The 26,136-nt window shown below is 52.3% G+C and overlaps 1 protein-coding gene and 1 long non-coding RNA gene across 4 annotated transcripts in view; one reads left to right on the forward strand and one right to left on the reverse strand.

The window, feature by feature from the left end:
- The window catches only part of ANP32A (acidic nuclear phosphoprotein 32 family member A), a 31,359-nt gene extending 16,505 nt beyond the window's left edge, over positions 1-14,854 (reverse strand). For all 3 annotated transcript variants that reach the window (XM_040970105.1, XM_040970104.1, XM_040970103.1), the window contains exon 1: positions 14,656-14,854. In XM_040970105.1, coding sequence (XP_040826039.1) covers positions 14,656-14,709 — 54 coding nt within the window. In that variant the 5' untranslated portion in view covers positions 14,710-14,854. The remainder of the gene's footprint in view (positions 1-14,655) is intronic.
- Positions 12,669-26,136, forward strand: part of LOC121149440 — a 66,024-nt gene continuing 52,556 nt past the window's right edge. The window contains exon 1 of the long non-coding RNA XR_005882654.1: positions 12,669-13,400. This is a non-coding gene — a long non-coding RNA (uncharacterized LOC121149440). The remainder of the gene's footprint in view (positions 13,401-26,136) is intronic.

Here is a 26,136-nt window from a genome sequence, read left to right on the forward strand (position 1 = left end):
GGAGGGTCCCAGGGCACCTGCAAACCCTGACCCTGGCCCCATCATGAAGGCTCTGAGAAATGGGGAAGCAATCAGTTAAATTTGAAACCGGGAGGAAAATCGCAGAACCTCACACTTATTTGTTCTTAGTCATTCTGCCTCACAGTAAAACGTAAAAGGCAAAGTCTTGGTCTCATCTGTATCATGCTCCCAGGAAAACAATGCAGCAGATATCACTAGAGACAAGAGTATCAAAGATTTCTGTGCCACCCTTGTGCGATCACTGAAGGGGTGGCTGGGAAGCAGGGCAGGAGGCAGAGGCGGGGTGTGGATGGAAGATCACCCCAACATTCCAGGTTCCAAGTTTAGGTCTTCTCAAGGGTGAGGACCCAGCTTTGGACGCAAGCACAGCTCCTCGGGACCTCGTGACCTTTGGCAACCTCAATCCCCTCACCTGATACAGTGGAAAAGATTCCATTCATCTTGCAGCATTTTTGCACAGATTAACCAAGAATAAACACAGTATCTGGCACAGTGGCGCTCAACAAACAGAAAAAAAAAAGTAAAGAAAGAAAGTACACCTGCTTTTCTTATTCTTTAGTCAAAGGATGAAAATCCAGTGGCTTTTTGAGGTACAAAAACAGGAGGCATCAGGTGGTCTGGCCCTGCAACACTGCTCAAATGCTGCCTCCTCTGGGAGGCCTTCTTGAATCATCCATCTATTTAAAAATCTAGTTATTTGAAATAGCATAGGGCCGTCGCAGTAGCCTAGTGGCTAAAGTCTCGCCTTGCACACACTAGGATCCCATATGGGTGCCAGTTCTAATCCCTGCAGCCCCACTTCCCATCTAGCTCCCTGTTTGTGTCCTGGGAAAGCAGTCAAGGACGGCCCAAAGCCTTGGGACCCTGCACCCACGTGGGAGACCTGGAAAAAGTTTCTGGCTCCTGGCTTCGGATCAGCTCAGCTTCGGTCATTGCAGTCACTTGGGGAGTGAATTAGCGGACAGATCTTCCTCTCTGTATATCTGGCTCTTCAATAAAAGTAAATAAATCTTTAAAAAAAAAAAAGAGCAGATTACATGTGCAAATGTGAGAGAGAGAGAGAGAAAGAGAGAGAATCTTCGATCTGCTGGTTCACTCACTAGGTTGGACCCAGCTGAAGCCAAGAGCCAGAAAAGTCACCCTTCTCCCACGTGGGTGGCAGGGGCCCATGTACTTGGGTCAATCTTCACGGTTTTTCTAGGCACATCATCAGAGAGCCGGACCAGACGTGACTCCAGCTTGCTCTTAACACATAAGTGGTTGCTACACCCACTGTGCCAAGACACCAGGCCCCGCTCCATCTCCCTCAGCACAGGTGACGAGCTGCTTGCCTGGGTCACTGCTGTACCTGGCATGCCTAGAAGAGAATGCAGCACAGGGAGGGCACTGGGTCAGCATGAGGGAATGAATGAATGAGTCTTCAAGACTGGGGGTCGGCCAGAAGGAATTCCATTGCTATACCTCTTTTTGCCTCTGCCTCTGGCTAACACCTGATCAGGTTCTCTTGGCAGAAATCAAGCCCATGACCCTGGCTGACATCAGACAGGCTAGCCAAGTACTGATGTGGGACATTTGTGGCCATACAGGGCTCTTAAGGCTAATAAGGTTCCTGTCCCCAAATACGTCTGGTGCTGGGGACCACTCAGACCAACACACACACCTTGCTGGAGTCTCTAGTCAGTCCCTTCCATGTCTGGCCCAGCTCTGTGGTCACTCCTGCTAGTGCCCATGCTGGCCACTGGAACTGAGGGAAGCCTCCTGAGTGCCTAGCAAGGCCAACTGTGCCAAAACCAAGCACCCACTGAGCTCCAAGAGGACACTCAGCAGTCCATTTCTGCTCCTACCACCCCCAGCCCTGCACCAGCAGCCCTGGAGAACCCTCCCTTTAGAACAGGCTCCCAGACTCCAGACCACACCTAAAGGTAGACATACCAGCCCTCCTAGGCAAGACACATACGGGCATGTCTGCCACAGAATTGCCAACCAGACAGGGCCCAGAGGAGCAGAACCACTCATTATGGCTGCGGGCCAGCCTTTGCACATAGCCTTCCGCAGCGCCGACCAGAGGGAACACAGCCTGCTCTTCCTGGGCCACATCCAGGGGTTTGCCCCAAACTCCAGAGGGCATGCAAAATGAAGACCCACCTGGGTGGCTGTGAGAGCCAGTGTGAAGTCCTTAAGACAGAGCAGGAGCACTGCACCTGTCCTCACTGCCTGCCTCACTGGGGAGCCATGCTGAGCTGTGCTGAGCTGTGCCAGGCCTCTCAGTGCTGCCCACAGCAGGTGGTAGGGAGACACAGTAATCAGCATTAACAGAGTGGGGAGACACAGACACACGCCCAGGCCAGATGCTCACAGAACAAGCTGACTACTTGACCTCCATGCTACCTGGGTACACACAACTTGGTGCAGGATCTTCCACACAGTCCAGGAGGCCTTCCTGAGGAAGTGGACCTTGCAGAAGCTCCTAGCAGAGGCTGAGGACTGAAAGCCACCGACCACCCTCCCCCCAACCCAGTTCTACAGCCTGAGGAGGTGCTGGGGCAGAATAAGCCAGTGCCACAGCCCGATTACCTCCACGGAAGGAAGTCCTAGGTCCGGGGTTGCCCTCTAGCCCTTACTACTACTACGATAACAACAGGGGTCTCCGACCCTCACCCAGGAGCTCCCTGTCTGCTTCAGCAGCTTCCAGGGCTAGGCAAAGACCGCTCTCTGCTCTTCTAAGAACTACTACCTCCCCCGACCTCCTCAATCTCAGCAGGCAAAAGCCTTCCTGGGGAACTGGCTCCTGTCACTCAAGCAGCTCCCTCCAGCCTGGGCTTGGGCAGGAAGACTCATCCTCAACAAGCCCTGGGAAGCGGATATGGTCATTCGCTGTTTTGCAGGTGTGCCTACTTCGGACCTGACTGTGAAGAGGGCTGGTAACCTCTCCGTCTTCCAAAGCACCATGAATCTCCCAGTCCCTTGGGGACTGAGGATGAGTCAAACCCGGACCTGAGCAGCAAGTCTTGGGCTACACTCCTGGCAGCAGCCCCATGGGAGACACAGCTAAGTGTACAGTACTAAGTTCTGTATGGCTGGGGTCGCACAGCCAAGAAGCAGATCCCTGTTTCCCAGCAGGCTGGATCAAGCCCCTTCCATTCTGTTTCCAGGCCCCCAGTTTCCACTTTTATATCCTCTGGGTTGACATCTCCTGACCTGCTAGGAACTCCCACTCCCCCCACCCCAATGTAGTGGCTCCCAACTGAGTCTTCTTCAGAGCTTGCTAAAAATACCTGGTGCAGAGCGCCCACGCTGTGGAGTAGAAGCTCGAGTCTTCCCCTGCACCTGACATCCCAAACGGGCACCAGTTTCAGTCCTGGCTGTTCCACCTCCTGCTAAAGCACTGGGTAAGAAGTGGAAGATGGCCCAAATCTTTGGGCCCCTGTACCCTCATCAGACACCTGGAAGAAGCTCCTGGCTTTGGATCAGCCCAGCTCCGGACATTGTGGCCATTTGGGAAGTGAATTTACAGATAGAAGATCACTGTCTCTCTTCTCTATGCCTTTCAGGTAAAAATAAACAAATCTTTTTAAATAAAAAGTGCATGGTAGGAAGAGGGTGTGGGGAGGGGTTGGAGGAATCCCAGGGCCTATGAAACAATGTCATATAATGCAGTGTAATAATAATGATGATGATAATAATAATAATAATAATTAAAAGTGCATGGCACACTGGGCACCACCTAGGGTAGAGTTTAAGAATTTCCTTGGCACCTCCTGGGTGGTCCTGGCACACTGCTGGGATGGAAATCTGCCTTTTGACCATCCCCTTAGTGCCTGTTAATGAACCACCAAGTCCCCAGTGCCACCAAGGGAACCTCCAACCCAGCCCAACACATGTACCCTGGGTAGTAACTCTGTCACTTACTTTAGTGATATGGGCATCCAATTCCTGCTTCACCCTAGAGGCTGGGGCTGCCAGCCATGGCCGGCACACAGGACAAACCAGCAAAGTGCTTCCTGCCCTGTCCCTCACCACTTCATCCACTAGGGCCTGTGGGGAAGGCCACAGCCTGAGTAGAGAGCTGGAAGCCCAGGGTGGGGTTGATTCCCTCACTGATGCATGGTCCAGGAGAAATCAAAGTGTTTCTGGGTCCTTGCCTCTTCACTCCTTCACCAGCCCCTCCTTTCTCCTTCTGCAGGAGGCAGCAGAATCAGAATTCCAGTCTGGTCACAGGGTCCCTGCACCTGCAACAAAGCCTCACCCAGAAACACAGCCACGTTGGCCTCCTCCAAGCTTTGCTCAGATCCTGGGTCCCTGCCCTGCCACCTGCAGCAGACCCTGCCTTGCCACCTGCAGCAGACCCTGCCTCTGACTTCTTCCCAGCCCTAAGAAGGAGAAAGCTGCCCACCTATCTACCAGCTGACTCTAAGTCTATGGTGACGGAGTCCTCTCCCTCTCACTACTTCCAGGCCTCTCTTAACACAGGCACAGGGAGGTTTAGGGGAATGGAGCTATAGGAATGACCTGAGGGGAACTCAGGTGGACCTGGACGTGTGGCATCATCAAATGAACATGCAGCAACAATGGGCCCAGGAAGGCTGCATTACCAGAGAGGGGCTGGAATGTCCTCTGTCCTGCTCATCAGCTGCCAGGGCTGCAAAGAGCCTAACAAGGAGATGGTGTTTGCCAGGGTTCGAGCACCTGCTTCACAGTGGGATGTTCTGAAACTGAGCTACAAATAAACAATGAACTGCAGCAGTGCTCTCCTAAGATAATCTATTGTGGCCAAAGGGGAAAAAATTAAGACTGGAATATTTTTTAACTTCTCCTTTCTCACTTTTTATCCTTGCTGTCATGTTTTATGCTATAGATATGTATTTATATGTAGCATATGCAAATTATCCAGAATTTAAAAAGGTAGACACACACCAGGGCACTTCAAAGTTATCAGGGGCCCAGCGCGGTGGCCTAGTGGCTAAAGTCCTCGCCTTGAATGCGCCGGGATCCTATATGGGCACTGGTTCATATCCCAGCCAGCTTTACTTCCCATCCAGCTCCCTGCTTGTGGCCTGGGAAAGCAGTCAAGGACGGCCTGAAGACTTGGGACCCTACACCTGCGTGGGAGACCTGGAAAAAGTTCCTGGCTCCTGGCTTCAGATCGGTGCAGCACTGGCCGTTGCGCTCACTTGGGGAGTGAATCATCGGACGGAAGATCTTCCTCTCTGTCTCTCCTCCTTTCTGTGTATCTGCCTTTCCAATAAAAATAAATAAATAAATCTTCTTTAAAAATAGATGAACAAAGTTATCAGAAAAGTGAAATTAGAAGATCCATTTTCATGCACACAATTTAAAACAAGTGCATAACTTTTCCATAAAACACATTTTTGTGGATTTTTTCAAGATCCTTCATTTGTACAGATTTAAATATTACTTTTGCATTCAAATAAACTTACATTTTAGTGGTATTCTTCCTGAACTTGGAAGTCCCCATGTACTAAGGAGCTGAGGCTAAATTTCTTTTCTTTTTTCTTTTTTTTTTTTTTTTTTTGGTGATAATGGATGAAAAAAATTTTTTGAAAGACTTGCAGCCCACTGAGCTGGCAACAGCCTCCACCCAACATACACACACACACACACCCCAGAGTCCAGAGGTAGAACTCGTGTCAGCCTGGCAGGAAAGCTGGGTGCCTTGTCTCTGTGGCTTCATGCTTGGTTGCCCAGCCAATGGGTGATGCAAGAGATGGATGCCCTGCTGCTGTCAGTGCTTCCAGAAAGCCAAGTGCAGTGGGCAATGAGAACACATGTGATGGTGAGCAAGACCAGGTCCCCAGGATCACACACAAGGTGCCAGGCTACGATGTTCATCAAGTTCCTCCAGGACTGTGCAATCAAAAATAAAGCAATGGAGAGGCAAGGTTCTAGAAGAGTTTTAGAACAGAGACAGAATCAGCCCTGGATCTGAAGGGGAAGATGAAGGCAGATGAGAGGCCGTGCAGGACCTTGCAGATCTATGCTAAGGCTAACACGATGGCATCTATGTTTCGGTAAAGGTCATCCTGCTGAAGATGGGAGCCTGACTTCCGGGAAACTACGATGGGATGCACAGAGAACTTCAGGCTAGCAACAGGGGATGGTGTTCTGAACTCACAGGACTTGTGATGGATGGAAAGGGGGCCGGGCAGGAGGCGGAGCAGGACAGAGAGACCACAGGCTCCCTTTGGGACCACAGTGCTCTTTGAGCAGAGACCACAGCGAGGAGGCCAGCGTGGCACCTGCAGTGGTGTGTAAGGGAACTTGCACGCAGACAGAACGTAGCATCACAGAGCCCAGCACCAAGGCTTGATCAAGTGTAGTGAAGTCTCACAGGTGGCCAGAGGAACGCAGCTAGAGAACCAGAGACGCATCAGCTGTGGATGCTGAATGCAGAGGCCACAGACAGTTGAGGGATGACAGACACAACGGGAGGGAGAAGGCAGCTCCACGGGGTTGGGGAGCCACTAGAGATGTCTTTACGCTTGTTCTGGGAGGGTGGTTGGCAGTCGGAGTGTGAGGAGCATCCGTTGGGGGAATGGCAAAGTGCCCAGGAGAAGGAAGGAACCATCGGTAAGAAGCAGTGGATGAGAATACAGGATCGCTGAGCTGGGGAGGGGTCTGGGCCTGAATCATCCTTTAGGAAACAGAAGGGGGTGTCCCAGCTTGGACAGGGGCAGTCTGAGAGGTGGACACCTGAAATCGAAACTAATAGTAGTGGGAAAACGAGTGATGGTCAGGGCAACGGTGACACTCTCCCCTTGTAGAAACCACTGCCCCACATCGGGGTCAGGACGCTCCGTGCTGTTCAGATCTCGCGGCTCTACCGAGACCTGGACGCAGCTCAGTGACCAGCACACTGTCTGTGAGCAAAACGAACTGTGCCAGTTCAGTTCTCTAGTTTCTAACCTCTTTCCCATGGAAACAAATGTGACTTTTTTGTACCGTGTGTCTCTTGGTAATGTGTTTTTAAGTGATGCCAGCCATGAGTTCCAGCAGAACAGACCGTAGCATTAATGAATGTTTGCTGTGTGCCTGTGACGGATGGTTACATCTTCATTTCACAGACACCAGCTAGGCCCTGGGAGGGAGAGCAGCTGCCTGGGGGTCCCTGGCTAGAAGTGGGGGACACAGGATGCTCAGTCAGGAAGTTTGGATACAAGGCAATGAAGTGCACTTTCTCTACAACCTACTTAAAAACAAACAAAACTTTATTTTATTTGAAAGGCAAGGTTAGAGAGAGAGATTGGTCTGCCATCCGCTAATTCACTCCCCAGAAGGCCACACTAGCCAGTGCTTGGTCAGCTACCTGGAATGCCCTCCAGGTCTCGTACGTAGGTGTAGGGGTCCAAGTACTCAGGCCATCCTCCACTGCTTTTCCAATATAGTAGGGAGTTGGACTGGAAGTGAAGCAACTGGCACTTGAACCCCCTGTGCCTAGACGGAATGCTGGCACTGCAGGTAATGGCTTAACCTACAACGTCACAATCCAACCCCTCTGCAGGCTTCTCTGACTCAGAGCTGTAAAGTGTGGGTGCCTTCAAGCAACACCCGTAGTGTGCACAGGGATGGGGGGTTGAGAAAGGGGTGCGGCAGTGTGGGTGGCTGAAGGCCACAGGCGCAAGGGCAAGCGAGCTATGGAAGCTGTCTGCAAGGGGAAGGAGTTTAGTTAGGATAATGACGCCTTGTGTGGCTGAAAAGGTTGGGGCTGGGAGTCAGAGAGAGCAGGCAGCTTGAGAACACAGCATCCAGAGCTGATCTGGCTCCAAACAGGAGGCAGCATGACTGGCTCACAGTGCCAAGGGGTCCCCAGAGCAAAGAGTATTTTCTCATTCCCGCAAGCCACAACACAAAAACCCTTCAGTACATGGGGGGAACTTAACACTCACCTTTTAATGTCTTTCAAACATGAACAAGGGACAGAACCAAATCTACAGGTCAAAGCCAGCCAATTTCCTTTTTAACAAACCCCAAAGTATTTTGCATCAAGGAGCAGAGTACGTGGTCATTTCTTGAGTAAGGACTACATGGGTGCAGCAGTGGGTACAGGCCTCTGGGTAGCAGGTATGGAAGTCAACCAATCAGATCAGAACATCTGAACTCTGACCTTGTAATTCCACCACCCCACCTTAGAGTGGGGACGACCAAGGCCCAGGAGGCCCAGACAACGCACTCAGCTCTGTTAATAGCAAAGCTGAGAACAGAACCAAGTCTTTAATAGTTCTCTGGTAATTTCCTCACCAAACCGGAATCTCCAAACATAAATACGCCTGGGAAAAACAGGGCTGACTTTAATCCACGGCAGAGTTGGTAATAGCAGAGTACGTTCGCTGATCTTTCAGATTTGCAGCCTGCAGCCAGTGTGGGAAACGAATCAGTGGGGAGATGAATGCCAGGCACGGCTGCAGAGCCAAGCAAAGCAAACCCAAGCAAGCACCCAAGGGTCACAGGGAGCCCCGGAAGCCCAAGACCCCAGGGACCGGCCGTGGTCTTATTATTTACAGACAACTGGGCTCTTCCCTGCCTTGGCTAGTGGCTCATGGCCATGGGGGCCAGGCTCAGCACCAACGATGACAAATCGCTTTAAATGAGAAGTTCTCAGCACAGCTGCTTTTGCCAACCTCCACAGAGCACCAGTGCTGGGCATCTATTACTGGTGTTGCAGCTCTACTTCAAGGCGACATAGGAGCCACCAGCCAGGTCCCCGTTTCTCCGCTGGTTGGGGGACTGCTAGTGGGTACTTGCCAATAGGCTGGACAGCCAGCTAGAGCAGGAGGAGGACAGGCCAACATAGGACCGGGAGGGGAGGACAAGGTGGCTAGCATCTCCAACGGTGTGTTCCATCTGGACCCCTGAGACCCTCCTAAGCTGAGTCCCCTGCTTCCTTGCAGTGTCTTGATGCCAAGGTAGAGGAGCGGGCAGCCTGGCACTAAGGAGACAGCCTCCACCACAGACCATTAACGGCCCCAAGTTATTTTCTCAGTGTGGTGGGATACATTTGAACTGAACCTCTGGGACACTCAGCACTGAAAACTCAAACCCATGCTTTTACAACAGTGCTACCAACCACGGACATCTAGACCAAGTCCACTGGTGGTGTAGGGTGGCTGAGGAGGAACTGAGGCCTCCAAGTTCAGGATGCTGTGAGGTGAACCAGGATTTGTCATGAACCACCCCCAAACCCCTCTCCCCTGCATAATTCTCTTCCTCTCCAGGCCAGGTCAATCTTCCACTCACTAGCTCATGTCAAAGACACTGGAGAACAGGAAGGCCCCAAGAGCAGGAAACACACATCCCGGGGGCACACAGCACAGGCCAAGACCACCAGGCCCCAAGACTGTCTGTGGCTTCCCCCTCCCTCCTCAGGCAGGCCAGAAAACCTGAGGCTTGCCTTCCTGAACTCCTTTCACCTGACCCAGAGAAGACCAGTCACAGGGGAGGGTCACTGTTTAGCCCCTGAGAACTGGTTAGACACAAGAAGTGGACAAGAAGGCTGTGTGCCACCGAACCGGTCGGCTCCTGCAAACTGTAGGCCGGTTTTTACTCGGCACATATAGAAAGATGTGGAAAGGCTCCAGACACACTGCCCAAAGAAATGCGAGGCTTGCCTCATGCTGGAGAAGAAAACAAAAACAACCCTGGGGTCCCTCCTCCCAGGCGACTAAACCAAGGATGAACTACACGGAGAACATGACACACGAGCACTTTCACCGTAAGAACAAAAACAAATTTCAACGAATCTTTTTTAATTGATAAAACTCAAAATCATACTGGGTGCTTTTTTTTACAGGTCTGCTAAGGAGGTAGGTGGAACTTTCTTTGGAGGGGTAACATTTCACTCGGTTGGGATTCAGCGTGTGTATTTCACATCCAAGCCATTGCCATGTTTACATGTATTAATCATTCTTAGCTCATGAGCTGTCCAAACACAGGCAGCTCAGCCGTAATTTGGGGCTGACTACGATCAACTTCTACCCAGGAGTGGAGCCCGGACCTCTGCATCCCGCATGCTTCCCTGCTAATTTTGGTTAAAATAATAACATCACGCTGGACCCCGAGAGGATGACACCAGCAGTTCCTGAGGTCCACCTAAGGGCATCGGGTTTCACAGTACAAAGACCCAGGCTGCTGCTTGCCAGTTGTCCGGCGTTGCCTGAAAACCTCAGATGATTCACCCTCTGAACAGGGCTAACAGCACACCGCTTGGCATGCCGCTAAGGAGCTGTGGGGAGGATTAAGGGAGATGATCCAGGAGGTGTTAGGGGTATACAATGTCCCAGATACTAAGGACAGGCCAATGGTCAGTGTCCTGGCTGTGTAGTCAGAGGCCAACAGAGAAGGCATCACACGGGAGATGATACCATAGGAGCTGCTGTCTGAGGGGCCGCTCCCTGCCTGCCTGCTCTCAGCACCCAACAGGCCAGATCCTTGTAGACTAACTAGATGTGCCCGTGCTGAGCCGTCCTCAGCATGAGGTCCTCTCCAGGTCATGGTGGCCTTGGAGCTAGGATGTTGAGCTCCAGAACCCAAGAGGATAGGCAGTCTGCATGCGTGGACCTTCAGCTGCAGCTTAATTCCCTCCTTCCCTCCCTCCCTCCGGTGGCATCATTCCAAAGTAAGGGGAGAAAGAAAGGAGTGTCCCCCAAGATGGGGTGCCAAGGATCGCAGCACGAATCCAGGCTCTGCCTGACTCATCACACGATGACCTGCCTATGCCCCCTTGTCCAAGTGTGCAGCAAGAAAAGAACGCTCCCTCCTCCCACAGAGCTGTATGGTGTGTGGAATCTACTTACATACATGTGCCACACACAGCCCAGGTGCTGCAGAAGCAGCAGTTACTGCTGTAAACAATCAATTTTCAACTCAAGCCTCTGCTGTCACCGCCGTGGTACTCGGACCAGCGTTGAAGGCTCCAGCAAACCAGGGCGAAATGGGATTACCATCCCTCCCACCTTACACAGACAGCCTCAAAGATGCAACTGGGGTCAACCAGCAGAAAGCTCCTCCCTCTCTGTGCCCAGGGAATTGCAAGCCAGGCCTGGGCCCTGGTTGGAGCCCAGCTTCCCTACGGAGTCCCCAGCCTCAAAAAGTCCGGTGTGCAACCAAACTCAACTGGCAGTGACCAAGGACAACATGGGCTCAATGTTCTGAGTGACTCTCTAGCTGGCTCGCACAAAACTGGAGTTAACATCAGGCTCCTTGAACCCCATTAGGCAGCAAGTCAGCCTGCAAAACATCATGCGATGTATTCCAAAGGTCACAGTCAGAGCCGGCTTGCAGGGCAGTCTGGGCCGGACATGGCTCCGGCAGACGGAGGGGGGACGTACAGAACAGAGAAAGGCAGTTCACTTTTTTTCTAAAGTGATCCTGGTCTCTTCTTTAGGGTAGGGGTTACTCCGACTGACTATTTAAACTCCCTTCCCTGGGACAAAAATACAGAGTAAGGAGGGAAGCCCCTACAACACCCACCTGCAGCACCTACCTTCCTGGAGGGCGTTTCCCCAACACTTCTATCCACACCTCTGCCTCTGGGGGAAAGAGGCTGGCTATCCTGGGCTCCAGGCTGGCCTTAGAAACCCCCTCTTCCCTCCCCCTTCTCTCCCACCCTGCATCACCCGCAGACCCCTCCCGAGCAAGGCTACCCCCACCCCATCACTTCCGCCCAAGGAGCCAGCAGTGGTGGTGGTGGGGGATCTGGCCGTTCTTAAGGCTACATTTAACTATGTCTGCGCCTGCAGGAGGACCAGCGAACCCTGGAGAGAAGGGCGGGAGGGCAGAGAGCCGCGGGTAGGGGCGGCGCCTCCGGTGGAGTGCGGCCCTTCCAGCGACGCGAGGGGTGCAGACCCCAATCGGAGCACCTTACACAACCCTATGGGGGGGGGGGTCACTGGCGCTACTTCCAAGGTCTCCTCCTCGTTGGAGGCCGTCGGGTCGATGGCGCAAGACTTCACTGCCCCCACCCCCCACCGGCGACAACAGCCACGGTGACAAAATGGCAGCTCGGCGCCCGGCAGTCGTGCCACAGGCGCGCCAAGGGCCCTGGCGGTTCTCCCCAGCCGTACCTCGCAACCGCACCCCCTACCGCTGCCCCTGGCCCCAAGCACGCCTTGGAGCCCTTCAGGGTCGGCCCCAGGGTGGGTCTCAAAATAGGAAAAAAAAAAATTAAAAAAAATCACATTCACAAATGCCGCAGCCGGAGCTCGGAACCTGCTCGGAACGAGCCCACCGGCCCGCCTGGCGCGCGGCTCCCCGCGCCGCCTGCAGCCGCCGAGCCCGCACGCCGAGCCCCGCGCGCACCGCCGTGGGGGAGGGGCGGGGCGGGCCGCGCGAGACCGGGGAACATGGCTGCTCGTCCTAGTTCGCCGTCGCGGCGTGGCCACCAGCCCCGGAGCCGAGTTGGGAGAGGTCCCGAAGGTGGGTGTGGGTGTGTGTGTGTGTGTCTGTGTGCGCGCGGGAGACCGCCCCCGCCACGGGGGTGGGGGGTGGCGCAGAGGGAGGGCGCAGGGGGCGCTCCCCCGGAGCCGTTTGTCTCCGGAACCCGTGCAAAACCCCGGTTCTCCTCCCCCACCCCTTTTGTCCCTCGCTCGCTGGCTCTCGCCCCCTCCCCCGCCGCCTGCGCCCCACCCCGCCCGGAGGCCGGGGCCGGCGTGCGGGCCGCCAGGCTGGCGGGCCAAGGGGGCGCAGCGTGAGAATCCTCCCCGTCCGGCGCGCCGCCGCGCACACTCGCGAACTTTAAAGCCGGTTCGACCCGCTTGCCGTTGCGCTCCCAGGCGGCAGGCGGCCAGCTGCAATCACTCGGACCCTCTCCGCCCCTCCGGGGGCTTCCGGAAAGTACGCGGGAAGACGGAGGCTTCGGCCCCCTCCCCCATCACCACACCCAGCACCCCCCAAATGCTGGGCTGCGGGGTCCAGGCGGCGCGAGAAGCACTCCGCAGGAACTCCCGCCGGGCCAGGGCGCCCCCTCCCCGGCACCCCGCAGGCACTGGCACGTCCACCGGCCGCGGCGAGAGAAGGAGGGACAAAAAGGATCTTGTTTTCAAAAGTCTCACTCCAGCTCGGGGGAGGAACTAGGGGAAGAGGAAGCGAGGCCTGGCTGCGCCAGGGACTCAGGTTTAACGGGCCGGAGGGGCGACGGGTCCGCACTTGGGGGGTCACCCCCCCACCCCCCCGAGTCCCAACTCCGGGGCTTCCCAGAGCCTGCGAGGGTCCCGCCGGGGTCCGCACAGCAGCCCCCGGGGTTCCCCCCCCTTGCCGAGCCGCCAAGTCGCAAGAAATAGCCACGCGTGAAAGCGAGCAGGAGCCAGGAACACGTCCCCCAGCTCGCCTTCCCCTCGTTGGGGTGCGCTCCGGCCTCCCATCCGCGCGTAAGTGTTCCTCCTCCACCAGATCTCGCCGTTCACAGTAGCGGACAGGCGAAAAGTCCACGGCCGGGGCTGCGCGCGCGCCCTGCCCCGCACGACCGTGGGTCCCCCTCTCCACCCCAGCTTCCCGGCCGGCGCCCAGCTCCGCGTCCTAACAAAGTTTCCTGTGCTTGGGTCGGAGCCGGGCGCAGAGGGGGCTGCCGGGGAGTCCGCCCCGAGCTGAACTGGCTTGAAGGGAGGCCGGAAGGGGTTGGGGGGCGAGGACGGGGGAGGGGTAGGAGGAGGCACCCGGGACGCAGAGGCTCGGGGCAAGTTGCAGCTGCAACGGCGGGGAAGAGGCGGGTAGGCGCGGGGACCGCGGGCGCCCAGGGGCAGCGTGGAGAAGCCCTCCCCCTGCCGCGAATTTGTCCTCCGGTGGTCGCCGGGCGAGGAGGAAACCTCAGCATCTGGCCCGAAGGTGGTGTGGAAAGAGTGAGGGAGAAAGAGGAGGAGAGGAAGGCAGGCGGAGGGAGGGAGGGAGAGAAAGGGCGCGTTCACGAACACTACAAAGTTACAAATATGGCTCCCCAGTCTCTCGCTTCATCACTGCGAAGCAGCCAGGACGCACTTTCAACTCGAGCCGCCCCCAACTCCGCGGGCCTCGGCCCACACGGATCGCAAACTAAACCGGACTCGCGGCGCCCAAAACTTATTGTGTGTGTGTGTCTGTGTGCGTGTGTGTCTGTGTGCGTGTGTGTGCGCGCGTGAGAGCCAGCCAGCCAGCCCGGGCGAGCGCGGGAGGGGCGCGCGGTGGCCGCGAGCCCCCCTCCCCGGGACCGGGAAATCCGGCGGGCGGCCCCCTCGCCGCCGCCGCCGCCTCCCGCGCCCGTCCCTGCCCGGCCGAGTCACGGGAGCAGCGGGCCCAGAGGCTTCCGCGGCCCGCACGCGTGCGCCCGCCCGCCGCCCCGCCGCTGCACACTCGCACGCAGCGCCTCGCACCCACCTCGCACACGCGGGCGCACACACACAGGTAGTCACCCAGCAAGGGCAGCGGGCGGCACGGGCTCCGGGAATGGGCTGGGGGGCCTTGCAGCCCGCCGCCCTCCCACCCGCAGCCCTGCGACCCCCGACCCCACACCTCCCGGGCGCCCCCTCCCCTCGAGGAAAAGTGCCTCTCCCCCCACCTCCTCCTCCAGCACGCACACACACACACACATATACATACACACACACAAAGTAGGAGAATGGACCGCCCGAGATATTTTTGGCAAATGCTCACATCAGAGGGCGTCCTGTTCCGCAGCTCTAAATGAATCCGTTTGTCCATCTCCATCTCTCGCGCTCGCTCTCTGCAGAGGCTCCCGCGCCGGCGGAATTCAATCAATAAACCCCGAACCCACGGCCGCGCGTTTTAGGACTTTGAAGGCTCAACCAGCTCCGCGCTCGGTGCTCGAGCCCCCAGCACCCGCGGCGCACACGAACCTGATCGCCGCGGAGGCGGGATCTGCGGCCCCGCGCGGCCGAGCGGCAGCGCCTCGCGCCAATCGCCGCCGAGGGTCTCCGGGCCGCAGCCAATGGCGGCGGCGTGGGGGGGAGGGCCCAATGGGCGGGCTGCGCAGCCGGCCAGGGAGGTTCAGCCATTTGGTTTGTGGTGCCGGAGAACGGACCCCCGTTTAGATTTCGGGGCGGCCGAGGAGCGCGGCGGCTGCTCCCTGGCGGAGCGCGGGGGGTGGGCGGCCTGGCGGGGGTCGGGGAAAGGTGACTGCGCCTCCGGGGCCCGGGCCGCCCGGCCTCGCCAGCCCGCCGCCGCCTCCGCGCTGGGCCGGGGGCGGGGCCGCAGGTGCGTTCGTTCTGCGAGGGGCAGGGGTGCGGCCGGAGGGGGTCGGGTCGGGGTCCCCGCCGCCGGGGGCGGCCCTGCCGGGGCGGCGCAGAGAGGCTGGCAGCCTGAGGTTCCCCAGGGCCGCCCGACGCATGAAAGGCCGCGGGGCGAGGAGGAGGAGGAAAGGGCGCAGAAAGGGGAGGGTCTCCACCCGAGTCTTGGGGACCCTGAGGGTCGCTTTAAGGGTGAAGGGTCCCTGGGCTGCGGCGCCCCAGCCCCTCGGACCACCGCCACCGCCTGGGCCCGCTTGGAACCAGTACCTGACACAGCCCGCAGCAAGCACCTTTGCGTGACTTACCGCGCGGGTTCCTCTCGTCTCTTCTGCCTTCACCTAAGCCCAGCTTGGAGAGAGCGCTCGCCCCTGGGTGCGCGGGGGTCGTGTTTGGGCCCGAGGAGGGTGCTGGCCGTGCGTTGCATGCCTGTCTCGCTGGCTGTGCTGGTGGCTGAGCGGAGGGCAAGGCAGGGGCCGCGCCTCGCATCCCCGCCGCACGCCGACTGCGAACGGCGCGCAGTCCACCTGAGTCACTTGCTTCGACCTGGGTTGCCGGCGTGGCAGTCTTGGGCGTATTCTGCCCCGGTTTCTCGGCTTGCAGCCTTAAGAAAATGAAGTTTTTAAGAGACCTTGAAGCTCGTTGTCCTGGGCAGATTAAGAGACTCATGAGGACCCATCAGCTGCTCGGCTTCCTGCCTGTGGCTGTCCCCTAATCGCCTGCCTCGCGGTCCTGATCCTCCCCGACACCGTGCTTTGCACATGCTTCCCCAAGGTGCACAAACCCGAAGATAGCGTTCTTTTGGGGTGCTGGATACATTGCTTATTTTTGTCAGAGGCAAGGGAGTTGAGGGAGGGAGACCTGTGAAACAGGATTACATAACATCGATACAGTTTCATAAAGTTTGGGAGGAAACACAAAAAGCTACAGTGTAGATAAGACATACTTAGAACAACACACCGAGGGAGGAACCTAGCGTCTTGGATACTCCAACCTGCGGGATTGCAAGCCCGGAGCAAGCCGTGGCGAAGCGTTTCTGTGGCGACCATAAATGCACTTTGAAAGTTGGCCGCGTTTGGTTTACTCTGAGTAGCTGGGAAGCGCCAAGTAAAGCATCCAAGTCGTGGCTTCATTTAGTCCGGATATAAGTAGTATAATTTACTTGTTGGCTTAGCTGACGTCTCTGTCCGCCTCGGATTTTGTTCATCCTACGGAGAGCTATGTGTGTCATTTGGGTTCGTTTGCCTTTCAGTGTATTCTTTTTTGAGCCACGAGGTCTCCCAAGTTGTTGTTTCTGGCGAGGGTTATTTCAAATTGCCTTAAAACAATCTGGTGGGCTCCGTGTGATGACAGTCCTGCCAGTTAATGCTCTCTTGAAAGGCAGATGCTCGTGCTGGGTTTAAAATTCCACCCGCGGGCGGGACCACACTTAGCATGGCCCTGTGGCACGGTGCCTTTCCGGGCCAGTGATCTGCTCGCAGCCAGCCAATCAGAGGCGGAGATGCAGGCCTCCTCGCCCTGGTAAACAAGCGGGAGGCAGGGGAGGATCCCCGGGAAGCCCAAACTCCAGGAGCAAATAGAATTCTGGCTAGAAAAGCGTTACCTGAACACCCAGTCAGAAAGACAAGTGTCACCTGTTTCTACAAGCATTTTGCTTTTTGAAAATACGTTTTGATAGCAGTTCACTCAATGTCAGTCACTACAGAAGTTGAAATATCCAAAGTGTCACCCCATTGAATATTGCCCAGGAGGGAAAATGTCCATTTTGCCTTCGTAAATAAATTTGTAGTTTGGCTTCCAGAGAAATGGAGGCTGATTTTTGAGTTCTTATCAAAAGGAAATCGGGAAATACAGCTTAATTTAAGCTAAGCCATTGGCCAAATATCAGGAAATCTCCTAAATCCTTGTTTTCCAGGGTTCTTTTATTAAGTTCCAATGTAGTGGCTATCGTGATACTAACTAAATGTCCTGAATGAATCTGCATTTCAAAGAACATGGTAAGGAGAGAAGTCCTGTCCCGGGGGTAGCATGGAGTGGCTAACACAGTGGGAATGGGTGGGGTTCCTGACAGCTGGAGAGACCAAAGCAGAATGTGGGTGAGGAGGGAAGCGGGATCTGTCCTCTGCAACTGGATCGGATGCACGCTGAAGACAAATGCACAGTTCACAGTTCAAGCACCTGGAGAGACAGATGGCCTTCGGAAGTCAGGATCCATAGCATCCGGCCTTCCGAAATATTCTCCAGCGAGAATCCAAGAATCCTTGCAAGCCGGTGAGGGTGAGCAGTCCGTCTGCTCTCTGAGCCCTGTGAGCAACCTGTTCCCTCAGGCTCTTGCTGGAAAGTCCTGTGAGTAACCACTGCTATTGTAGCTCCTTCAACCGATTTGTTTGATCTCAAAAGATGCAGACCCTTTGCTTAGCATCCTTTTCTATTCACCATTGACTTTTTGTTCTTGAGCTGGTGTCACACACACTGGAACCAGGCCACAGAACTCTGTCCCCTCCGACAGGGTTCTGCTTGGACCCCAAAGACAATGCTATGGAAAGGCTCCAGGTTAATTACAGTTTCTTTTGTTGCTCTATATAAATAGCTTTTAGAAATGTAGATTATTCTTTTGAAATCCATGGTAACAAATGTGAGGACTACTGCATTTTGATGTGAATAGCAAAGGAATGTTGGGGCCCAAGATGTGAGAAGCCGCTCTTCATTTTTTTTTTTTTTTGCTATTAATCAACAATACTGGATTTTCTTAATAAATTACTTAAGTGACTGAATTATTATCAATGATTTTGATCCTGCAGAAAAAGCACCATTCCATTATGATTGTCCTCAATGACTAAAAATTAAACACTGCAGGCATTTGACCTTGCAGTCAAGACACCAGGTGACCCCGTATCCCACAGCGTGGTGCCCAGGTAGGTTAGGCTCTGCTCATTACTCCAGCTTCCTGCTGACACAGACCATGCCACGCACTAGGAAACTCGGCTTGGGGTCCCAGCTCCTGGCTTTGGCCTGGCCGGGCCTCGACTGTCTGTCTGCAGAGGCAAGCATTTGCAGAATCTAGCAGTGGATGGGAGAGAGTGCCCTACTGTCCGTCCACCCCATCCCACCTTTAGATAAGTAAAATTTAATTTGTTACTAGCAAAAATAAGAAAAATTGGCTCAGCAAGAAGAAAAATGAGAGCTATTGGCTTATATTTTAGCATTTAAATATGGCTATAACGGAAAAAATATCTGAAAGTCAAAATAATAAAGACTGAACATAGGTTGAAAAATTAGAAAAACAAACTGTCTAGACTGCTAATTCATTTTAACCCATCTGGAGTTGAAGAAAGGGACATTATCTATTCTGTTTGAGGCGCAGCGTCATAGCCTACTGGCACAATCCTCGCCATGCATTCACCAGGATCATCCAGCTCCCTGCTTGTGGCCTAGGAAAGCAGAGGAGGATGGCCCAAAGCCTTGGGACCCTGCACCCACGTAGGAGACCTGGAAGAGGCTCCTGGTTCCTGGCTTTGAATCAGCTCAGCTCTGGCCGTTGCAGTCACTTGCAGAATGAACCAGCAAATGGAAGATCTTTCTCTCTGTAAATCTGCCTTTCCAATAAAAACAAATCTTGAAAACTCTATGAAGCTTGAAGTAGTAAAGATCATACTTTACAAAAACGTTTAATATAGTCCCTATTTCCAAATACCACTTCAAGTTTTTAGTAACAGCAAAAAATGTCTCACAGGTTCTGTTTTGTAACAGAAGTTATTATTTGAACTTGTAAATAAGGATCCATTTTTAATTAGTCAACAGTTGTGCTTGAATTAGAGATCAGTTTAATTTACTCTAAAAAACTTGCACATTTTTTCTTAAAAAACATTTATTTATTTTTATCGGAAAGGCAGATTTACAGAGAGGAGAAACAGGAAGATCTTTCATCCTCATGTTCACTCCTCATGTGGCCAGAGCTTAGCCAACCCAAAGCCGGAAACCAGGAGCTTCTGCCAGATCGCCTGTGTGGGTGCAGGATCCTAAGGCTTTAAACCATCCTCAGCTGCTTTTTCAGGCCACAAACAGCTAGCTGGATGAGAAGTGGAGCAGCTGGAACACACAGCAGGGTCCATGCATCCCACGCATGCAAAGCGAGAGTTTACCCCAGTAGATCCCCACAACTGGCATATTTTTTTATGTATTTCCAGTTAAAATGTTATCAGGGGCCCGAAGCAGTGTCCTAGTGGCTCAAGTACTCTCCTTGAATGTGCCGGGATCCCACATGGACGCCAGTTCTAATCCCAGCAACCCTGCTTCCCATCCAGCTCCCTGCTTGTGGCTTGGGAAAGCAGTCGAGGACGGCCCAAAGCCTTAGAACCCTGCACCCTTGTGGGAGACCTGGAGGAAGCTCCTGGCTCCTGGCTTCAAATTGACTCAGCTCCGGCTGTTATGATCACTTGGGGAGTGAATCAGCAGACAGAAGATCTTCCTCTCTGTATATCTGACTTTGAAAAAAAATCTTTAAAAAATAAAGTAAAATGTTATCACAAGAGTGTATATTCTAAGCTTTCTCTGGAAGTTCTGAATCCCAGCGACCTGATTTTTAACATTCATGTGCACGTGGTCAGGCGAGAGTTGGGCGAGGTGTCTGAAGCCTCCACCCTAGTAGAAGGGCATGGCTCTATCTGCAACATTGCTTTTCTGGCCCAGCTGTGTACCTGGACTCAAATTCTCATGCCTCCTTTTGTAAGACCGGTCTGCCACTTTTGCATAGATTTATTCAAAGGAAGCTTGAATCAGTGTGACACCTGCTTTCCACCAGGCTGGACCAACTACTGAGTGAACTCAGAGAAGCTCTGCTCTGGGTAAGGTAGAGTAATAGGCAAATTTGGGATGCAAAAATGTGTGGCAGGGGCTTCAATCACAGCTTTTTGTAATACGGAAAGCAGGGCTGTTCACATGCCTAACCAAAAAAAAAAAAAAAAACTGTTTAAGGTATTTTTTTGTTTTGATTTGTTTTTTTAATAATGGTACAAGGGTGATGGGCTTATGCTGAGTTTGTTTTGTGGGAGGAAGGGGGACTTATTTGTTGTTGAATTTTGTTTTAATAAAGATCTTCCATCAGCTGGTTTGCTCCCCAAATTGTTACAATGGTTGAAGCTGCACTATCTGAAGCCAAGAGCTTCTTCTAGGTCTCCCACATGGGTACGGGATCCCAAGGCTTTGGGCCATCAACCTCAGCTGCTTTCCCAGGTCACAAGCAAGGAGCTGGATGGGAAGTGGAGCAGCCGGGACAGGCGCCCAAATGGGATCTCGGCACTTGGCATGGGGAGGATTAGCCAATTGAGCCATCCTGCTGACCCCTGTTGCTAACTTTGGCAATCAGAAAAACAGACTTTAATGGACAATACAGGTATAACTGGTATTTGAGATGTTTGTGCTAGGAATAATTTTTGGTTGCTGACAACTGAAATTTGTCCTGACTGACCAAGCAGAAGGCAGCTTTTATGAGACTGGCACAGAACCAAAGAGGAATAAGGTCCAAGACAGGAGCAGCTGATGGAACCTTGGGCAGCCTGGAGCACAGAATGGGGCACTGGGGGGACCCCACCCCGGGAAGTCCTCTCATTGCTATGCACCTTGCACCTGCCCCAAGTGGTCGTGGCATCTTGCATCTTTGTACCACGCCCTCAAGGGTCAAAGCCCTCAGCAAGAGTATGTGAAGATGTCCCAGCTGTTGGAAAAAAAAAAAACGAGCTGCCCCCTCAGCTCCCACAGTGGGAAGTGGGACCCTTCTTCCATTTGGTTTATGATTCTGTCCAAAGAGATGTCTGGTGGCATGCTTTCCTGAACCTTAGAAGCAGCGGGATCCATATGGCGTCATGCCCTGACTGTTCCAGTTCCCATGCAGCTCCCTGCTTGTGGCCTGGGAAATTACTTGAGGACGGCCCAAAGCCTTGGGACCCTGAACCTGCATGGGAGACCCAGAAGAAGGTCCTGGCTTCTGACTTCATATTGGCTCAGCTCTGGCTATTGCAGCCACTTGCAAAGTGAACCAGTGGATGGAGGATCTTTCTCTCTGTCTTTCCTTCTCTATGTAAATCTGTTTTTCACTAGAAATAATAAATAAATCTTTAAAAAAAGATTCTGTAGGACCAAGTGTTTTCTGCATTGGAATGTAATTGTTTCCTTGGGTGATGAAATGAAAATCATAGCAGGTTGCTAGTTATTCAACAGATGCCTCTTCTGCCTGCGTCAGAACTTACCTGAGGTTTCCAGCTGTCCTTGCTGCTAGATGGGGTCATGTGACTGAGATCAAGCATGAAGAGTCTGAGTAGAGGTGATGCTGCTGGGGCCAGCGCGGTAGCATATCAGCTTAAGTCCTTGCCTGGCACGTGCAGGTTCTAATCCCAGCAACACTGCTTCCCTTCCAGCTCCCTGCTTGTGGCCTGGGAAAGCAGGGGGGACTGTCCCAGGCCTTGGGACCCTGCACTCATGTGGGAGACCTGAAAGAAGCTCCTGGCTTTGGATCAGCAGAGCTCTGGCCAGTGGAGCCATTTGAGGAGTTAACCAGCGGATGGCAGATCTCATCTATCAAATCTGCCCTTCCAATAAACATAAATGAATGTTAAAAAAAAATTCTTTGAAAAAATGATCACAATTTTTAGACTATAGAGGGGGAACTCAACTTCAGAATACAGGAGTCTTTTCCACCAGGTGCATCTAATTTTGCAAGAATTTGTGACATTTCCAGACCGGGGAGCCGGATGGATACCTTGCAGGAGACCAGGAGGTGCCCTGGGTCCTCAGACTCTGACATATGGTGAGATGGATGTTTCTGAGTTTCCATTACAGTGTTCTTTCGGTCAACAACTGGTTCTCTGTGGCCTGTCTCCTCCCATCAGCACTTAAATAACTCTAGGACACCCCAGACTACCCGCTGTGGATTGAAAGTGTCCCCTCAAAGTTCACGTGTTGGAAGCTGAATCTCTAAATTCCTCTGTTTGGGGTATTAGGAAATGGGGCTCTGGGAGGTCAGCAGGTGCAGATGAGGCCAGAGGAGGGGTCTTTGCAGTGGCATCAGTGTCTTGGTTAGAGGAGGAAGGCGGAGCTGCTTCAGCACGTGTTACCTTCTGCCACAAGACGCCACAGCAGCAAAGCGGCGGGTGCCAGGGACCATGGTCCCGGGCCTCTGGCCTCCACAGTGCTGAGCCACAAATTTTTTTTTTTTTTAATAAACTCTTTGATCCAAAGTATCTTGTTACGATGGAAAGCAGCCGAAGACAGCACATTCCTCATGTTATTTCTAACCCAGCAGATTTCACTCTTCTATATTTTCTCTCATTGACTCTGTAAGTCTTCCGCCCTGTAGTGTCTGTTCTTTTTTCTCCACCAGTGTAAATCCTACCCAAAGTCAGACCAGATCAGGAGCCACGGTCTCCTTGAGGCCTGTGGTGATGTGCTGTGCCCAGCTGAGCTCTTACCCTTCTTACACTCTAATGTGTACCAGGTGGCCACTTACTTCCACATACTATAGCTATTTGCTCCTCCCACAAAAATTACAATAAATCTTTGAAGATAAGATCAACATTCTGCTCCACTGTATTATCCCTCCATTTCAACATTTTAAATAACTGACATATATTAAATGACCTAATAAATGATTTAAACGTAGTGGACAGTACATTTGAAACATGTAAATAATTTTAATTGTCAATACCAAGCAAATACCAATAGGACACTGGGGAAACAGGGATTGTGAAGTAACCTCTTTATTTTTTTCAAACACAAGGGACTGTAACACAGAAGCTTTTCTACTTATAAAAAAGATATATTTTAGAGACTGGCACAATGGCATGGTAAGCTAAGCCTCTGCTTGCTGTGCTAGCATCCCATATTGGTGCTGGGTCGTGTCCTGATGCCCAACTTCTGATCTAGCTCCTTGCTTAGGGCCTGGAAAAGCAGCAGAGGATGGCTCAAGTCCTTGGGCCCCTGCACCCCTGTGAGAGATCCAAATGAAACTCCTGGCTTCAGATCAGCTCAGTTGCAACTGTTGCAGCCATTTGGGGGAATGAATCAGCAGATGGAAGATCTGTCTGTCTCTCCTCTCTGTAATCTTGCCTTTCAATAAAACCAAATCTTAAAAAAAAAAAATAGATTCATGTTAGGCTCCTACTCAGGAACAGTCTATTTTAGGCTTTTATCTGGGAATTAAATTATCTTAAAAGGCAATTTAGGGCCTGACGCGGTGGCCTAGCGGCTAAGGTCCTCGCCTTCAGCGCACCAGAATCCCATATGGGTGCTGGTTCTAATCCCGGCCAGCTCCACTTCCCATCCAGCTCCCTGCTTGTGGTCTGGGAAAGCAGTCAAGGATGGCCCAGAGCCTTGGGACCCTGCACCCGTGTAGGAGACCCAAAAGAGCTCCTGGCTCCTGGCTTTGGATCGGCACAGCACCGGCTATTGCACTCACTCAGGGAGTGAATCATGTGACAGAGGATCTTCCTTTCTGTCTTTCCTCCTCTCTGTATATCTGATTTTGCAATAAAAATAAATAAACCTTTTTTTAAAAAAAGGCAATTTGTAGGAGAAATGGAAATTATAGAGTCCTCTAACTCTAATTTTGAATATGTGCCAGATTTAGAGTATATACTTTTCATTCCTTCAACTTTTTGCATCCCCCCCAAAATAAGAACGCATGATATAACAAAGCTAATCTGTTTTACTTCTAATTAACTTTTGAAGGAAATCTGATCACTCATGTTTCCTAATGCTGTCTTTGGGCTGAGAACATTTTTTTCCTATAATGATGTATTAATATGAAAATCAATATGTAAGTGTTTTGGTTTTCCTCCACTATTTACCTAACACAGAATTTAGCAAAGAAGAGGCTTAGTGTGTTTTAGTAAGCTATAAAGTGTATTAAAAGAGGCATGAAAATAAACAACAGCCCCATAACAATATAGGACTTTGAATGTGCAGTCTGAATTTTAGTGGGAATATTTGGCAAGAAGCTCTTTTTTTTTAAGATTTATTTATTTTTATTGGAAAGTCAGATATTCAGAGAGGAGGAAAGACAGAGAGGAAGATCTTCTGTCACATGATTCACTCCCCAAGCAGCCACAACAGCTAGAGCTGAGCTGATCTGAAGCCAGGAGTCCAGAGCTTCTTCAGGGCTCCCACACGGGTGCAGGTCCCAAGGCTTTGGGCCGTCTTTGACTGCTTTCCCAGGCCACAAGCAGGGAGCTGGATGGGAAGTGGAGCTGGCCGGGATAGAACCAGTGACCATATAGGATCCTGGCACGTTCAAGGCAAGGACTTAAGCTGCTAGGCCACCGCACTGGGCCCGGCAAAAAGCTCTTGAAGTTTAACCTAGCACCATGGTTAGAAATGAGAAAAACATAATAGTTTGTCAAATTCACTTCTTTGAAGAAATAAACCCCCTGAATTCCAGCTATAGTCACAATAAGGTAGCTGGCATGGAATGACCTTTCTGATGTACGTAACAGTGATAACTGGCCAGATTATGCTTATGATATCCAGGCACTGAACACACCCAGGGCAGCATTACGGTCCTTCTGAAAACTCTAGAAGCCATGACGAGGCCAGCCTCACAGTCAGTCATTCCAGCATGGAGCCCAGCAGAGTCACAGGTCTGTAGAACCAGGAAACTGATTGGAGAGCAGACTTTGCACCACACTGGGTTTGGTGGGCAAATGACTTAGAGGAGGGGGCTACAGAGGAGAAACCTGAAAACTTACATAAACTTGCCCCTTGGTTACTCGGGCTCCTGTTAAGATGTCCAGGGACACAGGCAAGTGCCTCCAAGACGGTCTATCGGACCTGAACTGAGATTTCCAAGGTTGTAAAGAGACGGGGATGCAGGCAGCTTGAGCAAAACAACTCCTGACCTACTAGGGTCATTCAGTAGGAGCAGGACTCCTCACTGAAAGGAATATAATCAAGATACCAACTTACTGCAGAGTCAACACCTGTATAGAAGGAGGAGACAGATGGGGAGAAAAAGAACGGAAGAAGGGAGGAAGAAGAAAAATCACTAGATACTCAAGGGGGGAAAATGGATCACTGTGAGTTAGCAGACAAGGACCTCAAAATAACTGCAGTTAGTATGCTTACACAATCAGACATGGGTTCGGCACGAAGCCTAGCAGCTAAAGTCCTCACCTTGCACACACAGGGATCCCATATGGACACCGGTTCTAATCCCAGCAGAACTGCTTTCCATCCAGCTCCCTGCTTGTGGCCTGGGAAAGCAGTCAAGGACAGCCCAAAGCCTTGGGACCCTCTACCTGCCTGGGAGACCTGGAAGAAGCTCCTGGCTCCTGGCTCCTGATTGGCTCAACTCTAGCTGTTGTGGCTGCTTGGGGAGTGAATCAGCAGACAGAAGATCTTCCTCTCGGTATATCTGACTTTCCAATAAAAAAAAAAAAAAAATTTTTTAAAAAAGACAAAAAACTAAAGCAAATGGATGCCAAGATAAAGTACTTCAGCAGAGTGCAAACCTATGAGTAGAAATCAGGTATTCTAGAAATATAAGTTGACATATGTGAAGTTAAGGCCTATTTGCACAGTCAGAGCACCAGTTTGGAATCAAAGCTAGCAATAAGAAATTCCAAACTGACTGAACAGAGAGATGTCAAGTAGAAACAAAAGGTCTAATATATGAACAACTGGAGTTGCAGAGTGAGAGGAGAGAAGGAGGTGGGAAGGGAAGGAGAGGGAAAGAGAAACAGACAACAATATCTGAAGAATAACTGCTGAAAATGTCCATGAACCCAACGAGTGGCAAGGCTTACAGATTTCAATGGCCTCAGAAACCACAGGCAGTGAAAAAAAACCACATCACAATCAAACTTCTGAAAAGCTAAGTTAAAGAAGAAAATCTTAAAAGGTT

Source organism: Ochotona curzoniae, unplaced genomic scaffold (genome assembly GCF_017591425.1).
Source record: "Ochotona curzoniae isolate NIBS_2020 unplaced genomic scaffold, NIBS_Ocur_1.0 scaffold_4701, whole genome shotgun sequence".
Taxonomy (NCBI): Eukaryota; Metazoa; Chordata; class Mammalia; order Lagomorpha; family Ochotonidae; genus Ochotona; species Ochotona curzoniae.